The sequence below is a fragment of the Dendropsophus ebraccatus genome, chromosome 6 (genome assembly GCF_027789765.1).
Source record: "Dendropsophus ebraccatus isolate aDenEbr1 chromosome 6, aDenEbr1.pat, whole genome shotgun sequence".
Classification (NCBI taxonomy): domain Eukaryota; kingdom Metazoa; phylum Chordata; class Amphibia; order Anura; family Hylidae; genus Dendropsophus; species Dendropsophus ebraccatus.
In genome coordinates, this window is record NC_091459.1 from 89,229,541 (window position 1) to 89,241,972 (window position 12,432).

Consider the following 12,432-nt stretch of genomic DNA (forward strand, 5'->3'; position numbering starts at 1 on the left):
TATCACTTACTTTGTGATAGTGCTATCAGTACATAATAGCGCTAACCACTCTAATTGAATGAATGGAGAAAATGATCCCATCAAGTGAGATTTGGCTGCTAATGCTGAGCTGTTGGAGACATATACTGAACCTGATAACATAACCCCAAGAATGTCGTATAAAAAGAATATAACCAAACACATTCTATGTAATCTACATAGAAAAAAAAAAACAGTGTTCTAGTACGCAATCACATGCCAGTGATTATTTGTCTGAAATGAAGCGTATGACTCCATCATAAAATCCCTGCCCTCTGGGTTTCCACCAGCACGCTTCTCCTGTCTTTCATTCATATCTTTTTTTCCCTTTAAATAATCAGATTTGCTGCTCTGGCTGTTATTTCCTCAAGTAACTATATTGTTTTTAAATGGCCATTGCAGCCCTATTAATCTCGGTCGCTTCCTCTAATGCATCTTGACAGTTATCCGCGTAATGAACCCTAATGAAATGACTGGTGGAACCTGCCTGTAAATTCCACCGCTGCCGCCGGGAGCTGGCTTGTTGAAATGTAAGGGCAGAATAAGAAGCCCGGCCAACCTTCGCTTGTTCCCAAGGTCAAGAATGAAAGCAGAGCATTTCTTCACTGGATTGTGTATGGTGAACATCTCTCAGCGGGGTTCATTCACTGTGTATTTTTTTACTGCTGGTAGTATCTGCAGTGCAGAATTTTGGATCGTTCACTGGCAACAGGATGGTTAAAGCCATCGCCCTATAAGCTTCTCTCCTTTTTTGGTTTTTAACCTTCATCTGATTTTCTCTGGCTCCTAAGCTGGTACAGAGCTACACAAAAGCAATTATGAGGGAATCTGCAGTGCCTAGTACATTCTGCAGGGGTGCTGGCAGAACGCATTCAGAGAGCGCTGCAGCACAATTCTAGCAAGAGGGATGGTTAGCTCTAGCTAATACTGAGCTGCATGCTGCCTGTATGGGAGGATGTTTAACAATGCATATATATAAAACTATATATTTAAAGGGAGTGCGTCAACAGAAAAAAGAACTGTTGTTTATATAGAATTTTATAGAATTTCTTATCTTATTTTTCCATGTAAGTGTATTAAAAAAAAACAAAATAATAATAATGAAATTGTGCAGATTTTACTCATGCCACTGGACATCATAATACCCTGACACTTCCCATCCTATAGATATAACTTCTCAGCAGTTTTTTCCGTATAATTACAGACAGAATTACAATAGATCACACTTATATATAGATATATAAACAGGACCCACCTTTCACAGTTGGTGATGGTTACAGTTCCCCTCCCCCCGTCACTTCTGCATAGGTCACAAAGCATTCCTTGAAAACTCTCCCACAGAAGTCAAAGGAGTTGATTTCATACTATAGGCTGCTATGGGCCATCTGGCTGCCCCCATAATCATGTACATAAAGTAAAAACTAAAAACATAGATATGTAAAAGAAATGTGTATCAGTAATTCTGTCTAATAAAAATAAATTAATAAAGTATTAATAATGGATAGCTTTGCCTTAAAGGAATCGACTGAATAAAGATGAATATGAAGGTGTAGGTTACGTTTGCCCATAATGCCATGCGATTCATGGAGAAAAATATGATTTGCCATTCGGAAAAACAATGGAGAACAGAATGTCGAATGGTTTGCTCTTCTTCTTCCTTCTGTTGCTATTGGTCTTTGAGGAACAGGTAGCAGTGTAGTAATATATGACTACTAAAAGGTCAATGAGGAACATAAGTTGTTACTTTTTCTGTCTGGTTATTATTAGACCTTTTCCACAGTAGTTCCTTTTCTGTCATCACTCAGAGTACAACACTTGAGTAGATGAAAACAATTCATTAGCTTGGCAGACTACTGGTGGCACATCTGTCTTAGGTTCCCAGCCTTCCCAAAAGTTCAAGCAACACAGCTCAATATAGGCCCAAGAGAACCAGCTGCTTCATTTGGAGCCACATTAACCTTAAGAGAGTTTATGGTGTCATTGGTTTAGTCAGAATCTCCTTTGTAATAGTTTAGACTCCAACAATTGTATTCAAAACTCCACTCTAGCGCTCCTGAGAACCCTGCAAGCCCCTAGGGCACGGCAGACCAATTGCAGGTTGTAATGTCTTGAAACACATACCAGTTCTTCATAAATTCTTTCTATAGTGTCTTTAGAGTCTTGTGAAATATGCTCCTTTGTTTAAACCACTCATATCCATAGTTTGCATTAGGTAGAGTAGTATAGACCTCCATAGGTAAATGAAATTTGAAGACCATCCATTAAATGGCACATGCCTTTAACGTATGTTTTGTTGATTTGTAATTCGATGGCTACCAAATTGTATTTTTCGGCATAAGGCCTCATTGAAGCTGACAGATCCATAACAGTCTACGTTATCTAGGTGTTGGGAACCAGTGAGACACATTTAATCATCAGTTTGTCATCTTTGGAATGTAGCCAAAAGTTGGTGCCAATTGTAAACTTCTAGGCACTTTGGCCATTTAACTCCCGAGATTAATCCTTTACCTAAAGCGTAGAGCAGAGAGATTGATCATGGGGATAAAAACAACATTTGTTTTCAGGTAATTTATCTTGACATCACGTTGTATTATATAACACAAGATGCAGGTTCCACCTTGGTTCTTTCTGTATTTAGACAGCCAGACTGGTTCCACAATCTTCCATTTAGGGTCATTAATCACTTCCTAGGCCTGGGACATTGCATCTCAGGTTATATTATCTGAAGAAGGAGAGCCAGGATCTTGTTTTTACAACTGTCACACACTGCTACTTTATTTATCAATCTGCAGCTACTTTCCTGCCTTTTTGAAACCAAGTCTGAAAGTCTTCTCATTGCCTTCTGCTTGGAGCGATGAATCCTTCCCAATCACCCATGTCCAAATGTTAATTTACCAGCCTGTAAATCTTGCTTGGATAATTTAAAGTGTTTTATACACACCCCAGGTTGTCCTGAGACTCGTAAACAATTTCCATTAATGCACGTTACTATTGACTGTATCAGGGCTAGAGGGATTTCTGCCCTCTAACACTACATAACACTAAGTTTCTGGCGGTATAAGTGTAAAGTTGTGCAGTACAGTATATTAGCTTGTAATGTCATTTTTTTAAAAATTTCCTTAGATTTTCTTAAAAGTCAGTGTTTTTCTGAAAAACTGTGTGTGAATCAACCCTTAAGAAATGACTTAGAATGGTCCTAATCTACTCTGTCTCCTAGTCAAAGACGATCATTGCACAATATTTATAGCAAAAAAAAAATTATTATTTTGCTCAGGGCATTTTTGGATATGGAATAACATTAAAAAAAATAACACAACAAATATACTACACTAGGCTTCTCTTTGTTATTGCCTTTTCTTATATCTAATCCGAGCCCATGACACACACCCTCTCCAGTCCAAACTCGCCTAGAAGAGAAACAAAAAACTGTAATTTACAGGACTGTGTCAGAGTCTTTATCAGGAAATTGCCGAGCTTGACAAAAACAAAATTCGGCTTTGTCTATAAACAGAAGTGAACTGGTAAACGATAAATTTGGGAGGAGTAGGCCTAATACTAACGATTCTGCTATTCCTATTGAAAGCCCGTGAAGCAAGTCTTTGAGGTCATTTGATGAGAAATGGAAAGGTCATCCCGGTCTGGGTGTGATTAGTATGAGGATACAAATCCAGAGGGAATGAAAATCCACAGATCTAGGAAATGAGTTTTAATTATCCAAGGCCAAGACTTTGTACGGTCTCTACCACTGAACAGATTCATTTCCACTTGTGTATCTGAAAAGACGGCGACTAATTTAGTGTGACGCAATAACGAAAAAGCTCATTGTGGAGAAGAGAATAGACACAACAGATCTCTCTGCAATGAGAATGGCTGCAGAAAACAAATCATCTGTCAGATTTCCTAGTATTTTTTGTTAAAAAAGTCATTTTAGAAAATCTTATAGTAGATAAAACATCCTCCGATGCTTTATATGTAGATAGAAAGAGATGAGCCCTTGATATTTCTTTTCCTGAAAAAGTGTGAAAAAGATATCATCTTTGTGGATAGCCTGAAATCAACCTGCCAGGAATGACACCTCTGTTTTTACTCAGTCTCATGGATAACGTCAAGGTCTTATCCTCCATTTGGCTGTCTCCTCCTCAATGTTCTCCTTCAGTGTCACCCCTCCTCTTTATAGACCATCTCCATTCATGTTGGAAGGGGAGGGTGGGGGGCTCTTTCTGACCCATCTCTCTCTTCAGACCTGCCAGCATCTGCGTGCCTAGTTTTCCGCTTGGCTGCCCCTGTGTTCAGAAGCTGCCTGGGCCTCGTCCCACATACCAATTACTGACTTTTTGCTTTCTGAGGATCTTGATTCAATGTGGCACATTTTCCCACGTGAAAGTGGACATAGCCATTTGGAAAGGTGCCCTTTCCAGCACTGTGATGTTTAGAATGGAAAGTAGTGCAATGGTATTAGAAAGGACAGGTTTCTTGGTTTTAACCCTATATAAAGTGATAATTTATCATGAAGCAGTGAGTTATGCATAGTTTTAGGCTTATTGGTTATTCTCCTGTTTAATGTTCTCCATGTTAAATTTCATATTTGAAATCTTTGACATCTGTTGTTTTATTCAACAGGACCACCATCAGCACCTCAAAACCTGATCTCCAATGTCAACGAGACCTCTGTAAATTTAGAGTGGACTGCTCCCCAGAACACAGGTGGAAGGCAAGATGTCTCCTTCAATGTAGTCTGTAAGAGGTGCGGTGCTGACCTTACTCGTTGTCGGCCTTGCGGTAGTGGAGTTCACTACAGCCCCCAGCAGAATGGCTTGAAAACAACCAAAGTCTCTATCACTGACCTTCAGGCTCATACCAACTACACCTTCGAAATTTGGGCTGTGAATGGTGTTTCAAAACAGAATCCTAACTCGGACCAGGCTGTCTCAGTTACCGTTACAACCAACCAGGCCGGTAAGTGTTTGCTTCATGTAAATATTGACCTTTGATGAGTATACTATGTGGATACCACGTTGTATATAGAAAAAGCTATGATTCTTAGCTTGACACAATGATGGAGTGGCTGAGAGCTTAGTGCTTGCTCTACTAATGGGCTGTGCGTGTTAACCGTCCCTCCACCCTGTCATTAAATAAGGCGGCTCAGATATTCTTACTGTCCTATAGTCTGGCTGTAGTGTCACCATAAATAGATGTTATGTGAAGAAGTTGGAGCATTAGGCAGTCACCAGATTGTGCCATGTGAACGTCTCCAGCCGCTTTTTATTTTAATATGCAAAGAAAGCTTGCCGATCTGAATATGCAAATTACAGAATTCATTGTAATTTTTTTAAATCCATGGACAGTGCATTTACCCAACTGGAGAGTTATTTCTCTTGATCAAATTATGACAGGGCTTCAGTGTCTGAATGGTGCTGCCCTTTGACAGGAACTCCACAGGGAAGGGTAATGTGAGGGGAAAATAGGATCCCATTCAAATAACAGTATGGGAGATCATGATGCCGCCCTGAATAAATTTTTTAAGATTGGTTTCACTTAATGATTGCATGGAGGGGCTGATAGCAAAACAGGACCCCTAGCTCGCACATGTCATTTATACTGCTATTTAGGCCTCCCTCTTGCACTAAGGCCCAGGTGCGCCTGCGGTCACCGAGTCCCCTGTTATTCTGTCCCTGATTACGGTGATAGTTGATACTTTGGTTATGCAGGAGGCAAAGTCACAATAGCTCTAATGACAATACAATTACAACGTTAAACTATGCGTTTCCATAAAGATGATTTGTGTGTTTAGATAGGGCTGGGGAGTCGGCCTGCACAAATAGTGGTGTGAACCAGTGGATTGTGATCACAATCCATCACCCATGAAATGCAGGAAAGTAAACCAGATGAGGACTGCAAAGAAAGACTCTCTGTTGGTTCCTTCTGCTCCCCTTAGTTTACAAGGGGGGCCTCTCCGCTGAATACTATTTCTTTTAAGGACTCAGCAGTCTTGGCTTTGCCAACAGACATAAACAAAACACGTTTGGGATCAGTTACCCAAACCAGTCACCTCTTGCTCTTTCCCTCCGTCACATCACAGCTTGCTGGACACAGGATACGCCAATTAGCACCGAAAGTGTGTAAATAAATGGAACAAGCCTTTTCCCTTCGAGAGGCGACAGATAGTTTTAAGCAGCTGTTGGCTGCTCGATGCGAGACCTCTTTAGAAATATGCCAAACACAGCCATCATAGCATTGTGTTGTACCGAGCCTTGTGAAATTACAAAACTGTATAATGACACAGACAATCACCAGTCTAATTGCCAGCCCTTTACAGAGCACTTTTAGCGTCCCCAGATGCACCCGCGGGTGTGTTTTCATTGGTGCCAGGCCCCTGTTCAGCTGCCGCATTGTGCATAATGATGTGGCATCTTCTGGAAGTATCAACAAAATCTGGAGAATGCCATTTTTATCAGAACACGTGAAGTGTAAGCGCTTTTTCTTAGAACTTATGTCACTTACTTTCTTTATATGTTAATATAGTTGAAAACCTTATGTACTGTACACTGAGAACTCAGGGCCTCTAAGCAAAAAACATATAAGGGACACTTGGTATACAATCTCTTACAGAACATCCCCTTATGTTTCTCCATTTTTTAGTGTTTTTCCTGGCATTTTTTAGCTCAAAAGATCAGCGGCCAGATGTTAGATTGAAGTAAATTGAGAAATATAAAATCTTATTCCTTCATTGGCAACATGGCTTTTTTTTTATTTCACTGGTGTTTTTTGGTAAGTTTTTTCATATCATAGGATTCTCTAGGTGTTGTTTTTTAGGAAGTTAGTGAACCTAAATTGTTTTTTATGTTCTTTAGCTTAAACAGTTTTAGTATATACTCTATATTTTTTGTCAAAATCAGGAGTGGGTCCAAAGTACATGAAAAGAGGCAAATCTTTTTAATATAGTTTTTTCTCTGTGCTGGTTTCTCTCCCAGTTTTGCCTAAAAATGCTGACCCACCCTAGGGGTAGTAGGGACTCCTTACCTATTGGGCTCCTCCAAGGGTATGTCCAACCTAAAGGGGTTGTCCAAGATAAGAAAAATATAGCTGCTCTAAAAACAGCACCACATTTATGCACAGATTGTATGTAGTATTACAGCTCAACCCCTATATCCTTTATTAGAGTAAAATACTAGACCCATAGCCAGATTTGGGGCCTCTTCTGGAAGAAAACGGCACTGTTTTTGTAATCCTGGATAACCCCTTTAATAAAGATATTTTATCCTAGAAGCAAAATGTATAATGGTGTATTCATTTCCTGTAACACAGTATTTAACACGTTTATGGTGCTTGTTAAGATTCTTAACATAGATCTATTGCAGTGATCACCATATATAAAACAGTATATTACCAATCCAAAGCCATATAAAACTCTTGCATTGCTAAAGCTAAAAAAAAAATGTAAACACCAGTTTATCTTCCATCCTATCCAGATAATATCAATGTTTAACCTCTACAAGTGCGAGAAGCAGCATCCTATAGTCTGGGTGGAGGTATTTGCCCCAAGGGCTGAACCGTCCGTCTACCCAGCTTGCTTACTGTTTACTAACATTGCTGTGTTGTGGGTTAAGTGCAGAAGGCGTAATCGCTGGCTGCTGTGATCGCTGCTTCCCATACCCTGGGTGTTATAAACAATCTGCACCGCTAATGAGTAATTCACCATCAGAAAGGGTCTAGAATATAGGACATCTGCCCCGCTATGCTTGGTGACATAGACAGAGCTTACCAGTTTTCTTCCAGTGCCAAGAAGCATTTGCTTTTCATAATTACAATTCATCGGCTGCTTTTGAAGAAGTGAGACGTATATATTTCACAAGGCGTAATGTGGTTTTTCGCTGTGTCCTAGATTCACAGCTAATAAGTTGTAACTGATGGCGTTTACAGTGCATTGGCAGGCACGGGGTTAAATAGCTACATTCCCCGAGCTATGCAGTAATTACATTGGCTTACTATTATCTGGGACTTGTTTTGTCAGGGCTTTGCACAAAAAGACAAAAAAAAAAAAGCTGTAATGAAGACATATGTTACAGCTAATGGCTGCGGACTTCCATACACCTCATATGGGGCTATGAGTAGCGGGGACACTTCCTGGTAAGATATTAATGATGTTATTAGCCAGACCACCATTGTCGGCTTGTCAAAGCAAATGCTATCACCTGCTCTGCTCTGAAGGAACAGAGCGTTTTGTAAGGCAGGACAAATAGCCCTGACCCCTGCAGTTTTCAGTGTCCCTGGAGTTAGGATTTCAATATTTTGGGCTATGGAGGTAGCAAATTGCAGCTGTCCTCCCACATTTGTCCTTGGTAACAGGAGGAGAATTGGGAGTTTCAGGGAAGGAAGGTTAGAAAAAAAAAAGAGTAATGTTTCAGTGTGACTTATAAGTAGTAATTTAGCCTTTCAGCAGTTATTATGGTATATGTCCACATTCCAGACATTTCTAGTTAAGGCTATTTTTTAGTTTCCAGCTACAAAAGAGATTTAACACCATCATAATTTTTTAGAGTTATTTCAGAAGCCAAAAGCCATGGAAGTAGCACTGAAAATCTGCGACAGATATGTCACATGTGAAAGGCATATAGGATTTATGGTAGATGGGTGACAAGCGTTATGGGTGCTTTAATGCTTACCATTACGTGGTGTTCAGCTGAGAAGCTATGAAAATACAGAAAAACTGGTAGACAAGATCATATAAGGACATACAGTAACTGAATTAGGACATGTGTAAATGTACTGATGCTAGATGTGGTTCTCTAAGCTACCTAAGGTCTTCAATGGGGCATGCTGTTTGTATGGAACCTGAGGGAAACAACCTCTGTCTGCTGTTATATGAAATTGGTGGCATGCAAAGACACAGTGGGGCGCCATTAAAGTCTATAGCAGCTCTATTACTGCTCCATACACTAGAAGGTTGTACAAAGCCATTATACAGCTATGTGCATGAGATAACACTTCACTTAAAAGGGCTGTCTGGCATTGAAAACAAATTGCTGATCCAATGGTGCTTGTTCCCTATTGATCCCTATTAACGCTCAACTTATTTATTCCAGCGATATTTAGTATATAAAGCAATTACAAGATGTATTTTAAAAAATATATATTTTTTAAAGACTATATATGTTCGGTGTGTTTTTAGAATATAACATGCTCTTAGTCACAGCCATACAGGAAATACCTGCTTAGCCAATCACTGGCCACTAACAGGCTAAATGGGCGTTTCCAGTGTGTTCAATACATCAATAGGTAGTGCTGATCAGCAAGACCATGCACTGTAGGAGAACATGAATATTCTCACAGAACTATATATCAGCCTATTATATGCTGCCTTCAAGTTAGGCTGTATTTTCAGCTTTACAGATTCCCTTCAAGCCAGCCCTTCACAATTCTTTTAGTAGTCTCAGACAGCCCTTTTCATTTTTTCTTTCTGTTGTTTACAGTGTAGCTTATGTAAGTAACTATAGGGTTAGTAGCGTTCTTGGAAGGATAATACAATCTGATTGATCATCCCTGTATTCCTCCAGCAGCCAGAATGTCTTCACATGTTTGTCACTAAGCCCTTTAACAAGCCGTGTACCAGCGCTTAACACAGCACTTAACTCTTATTTCCCAATATGCTCTGCCTCTTTTCACTCTCCAGAAACTTTCTTTTCCCTCCCTGGAGACAAATCTGTTCTTGCGATGCCACATGATTGATTGGGGAAACAGAGGGGGCACAGAGCGGGTGTTTGAGTAATGTTAAGAAATCAGGAGGACACAAGACTAATCAAACACACAGTCAGGGCTTGTGTTTTAACAAGATGATGGATTGCACTTCTGTGTTTTCCTGTCCTGCTCCTCAACATCTACTTTACTTTAATAACTTTTTTTTCAAGGGCTCGCCTGCAATGCGCGCCTATTCCCCGGCCATTAATGAATTGCTTCCTCCTGCATTACTTAAAAAATAAGAAGCCTTAGGTTTATCTCACATTTATCTAGGAATAATGAAGAGAAATGTACTATAAAGTCCCATGTGCCCATAGCGGCCACTCTAATAAACGTGAAGACTTTGAAGGGTTGAAATTTCGAGTCAAAAGAGTCTCTAAAAATATTGCATAATTTATCCAAAAGAATGTGGTTCCTCAGCATAACAAGAGATACGACACGTGATAACCCATCATCAAGGCAGAATTTAGGACATGGGGGGCACAAAAAGGGGCTGTAGGAGGGGAAATTGGGAGAAGAAAGGCGGAGAATGCAGAACCAGACCAACATTTTTGTAAAAAGCCAGCGCTCCTCTGAATTCTTCTTAGAAGGACTTCAGTGGAAAACATTGATTTCTTTATGGTCTTAAAGAAACAGTGAAAGAAAAATGAGGCTGTAGGAATAACTAGGTGGCCCTGTGCCCCCTTTTGTATTATTCTTTATACTTACAAGCATGGAACTTATATGTGAACCGAGTATATTGTTACTATGGACAATGTGCAGTAGAAGGGCATTTTAAGTTAAAGACACCTAAAGTGGAAAGTCCTATAGAAGGTCAGAATTATTTTTTTGCTAGTATTTCAGTGTATACCACAGATGTAGTCCTAAAATGTCATGTAAATGGGACGTTACTGATTCAGGGGGTGCAGGAAGGTTTTATCCAGTTTTTCCCAGTGCCACTGTTAGTGTTAACATCAGGGGCCAATATACATGTCCTGTTATCCCATATGATGATTTTGTACTACGCTACATTTAATGGTCCCCTGATGAAATCACTAACACTGACAATGGAAACATGTTGGGGCTTTTATAATAAATTGGCGTGTTGATATAAAATGGGTTATAGTGCTGGAGTCAAGGGCTTCTAGAAATTGTGGAAAAAATTTAAGTCACAGGCTGGATAAATAAAAAGGATATGTAGCAAGTGCCTGGAGAGGTAAGAACTGTAAAATTTGCTGATGTTTTAAAGCTGTTTTGTATACCTGTTCCTTTAAGTCCCATTTACTTTGAGGAATGTGGCTGAAAAACCAAACTAAATCTGCTGGTGAAATGGAGAGTGAAGCTGCTTAGGAAAGGATTACATAATACGGCACAGACATGTATACACATTAGCAAAGGCAGCAGCATAAACATAGGTGGCACCAACCATGTGCGCCTCTGTGTTTGGTTATGGATTTGTCCTTTTATTAAAAAATAATGAAAAACCTAGTCTGGACAAACCTGGGATACACCTGAATGGATGAAAGGCATGCTCCATTAACACTAGGAATTTCCACAGCAGAAGGAGGCAGCAGTTACAATGTTTTCTGCTCCTTGGTTACAATTAAAAGGACTTAAAAAGTCGAGGCCTCCTTTTGTGGGGTCTTTAGATTGGAGATTTTTGTGCTTTATGGTATTTTCTTTATACTAACCTTGAGCACTGATGCATTTTTCTGTTTCTGCTAAAGCTATGTCGACACCAGTAAAGTCCTATTATACAAGAAATAAGCTTTACATACAGCTGCACAGTCGTGAGTCTTAAACCAAAAAAATGAGGCCTCCATTGTACAAAGCGAAATATCTTCCAGTATCTGGCATTGATGTTCAGACATGCCACACGTTGAAGGTTCTCTGGTTCAGAGTCACTATTCATTGCATGCTTTGCAAGTCTAGCTTACGTTACAGGTTCCTCTCAGAAAAGTTGTTTCTTTAGTATTTGCCTTGAGGCTGCGAAGGGTTTATTGTAGCTGTTTATTTCCTTCCCTGCATTTCTTGTCTTCATCTGTGACTTCAGTACTGGGCCCAGGCCTGTTCTGCATAGTCTTTTGGAGACATTTTATGGTACCTGGGAGGAGGGTGGAGGTATTTGTAGTCAGTTCTGTACTGCCAGTGGGGTTGTCATCATGCACCTGGATGCTACCCGTAAAACTATAGTTAGTTGTTTAATAACCCTAGCTACGGAAGTGTCAGACATGGATGTGAAACCCCAGTGAAACACACAAATCTTGGCTTTGAACTCCATCCTATATGTTTGGTGTTATCTCTGCAGCCCCAACTGCTGAGTAAATGGTACAGCAGCTGAATGACCCCAATAAAACCAGCAGACCTGCTATTCTGGACTCTTCAAAGACTTCACAATGTCGTCTACCTTAGAAGTGTTATCTGCAGATTACGTACAAGCTAAACTATGTCCAAAACCTGGCAGACATGAAATGTCTCATCAAAAGGTGTTGGGTAATAGCAGAAGTGAAGATGAGCATGTCTTGTGTTGTAAGAGATGGGAAATTCTGAAGTACCATAGAAAAATATATATTGGCTTATGTAGGCTGGAGTTATGTGTTTCCATGGGGAGAGTCTGGCATAGAGTCGTATAGAATGCTCAGGCAATGCACCCAGGAAAAAATATTTAAACTTGCTCTTATCCAGAAGGTAAAGAGCTGC

General features: G+C 39.9%; 1 protein-coding gene across 1 annotated transcript in view; it reads left to right on the plus strand.

Annotated features, from left to right (window-relative positions):
* EPHA4 (EPH receptor A4) overlaps positions 1–12,432 on the plus strand; it is a 48,130-nt gene that overhangs the window by 21,818 nt on the left and 13,880 nt on the right. Inside the window, exon 5 of the mRNA XM_069975358.1 lies at positions 4,639–4,974. Within this exon, the coding sequence (XP_069831459.1) occupies positions 4,639–4,974 (336 nt within the window). The remainder of the gene's footprint in view (positions 1–4,638; positions 4,975–12,432) is intronic.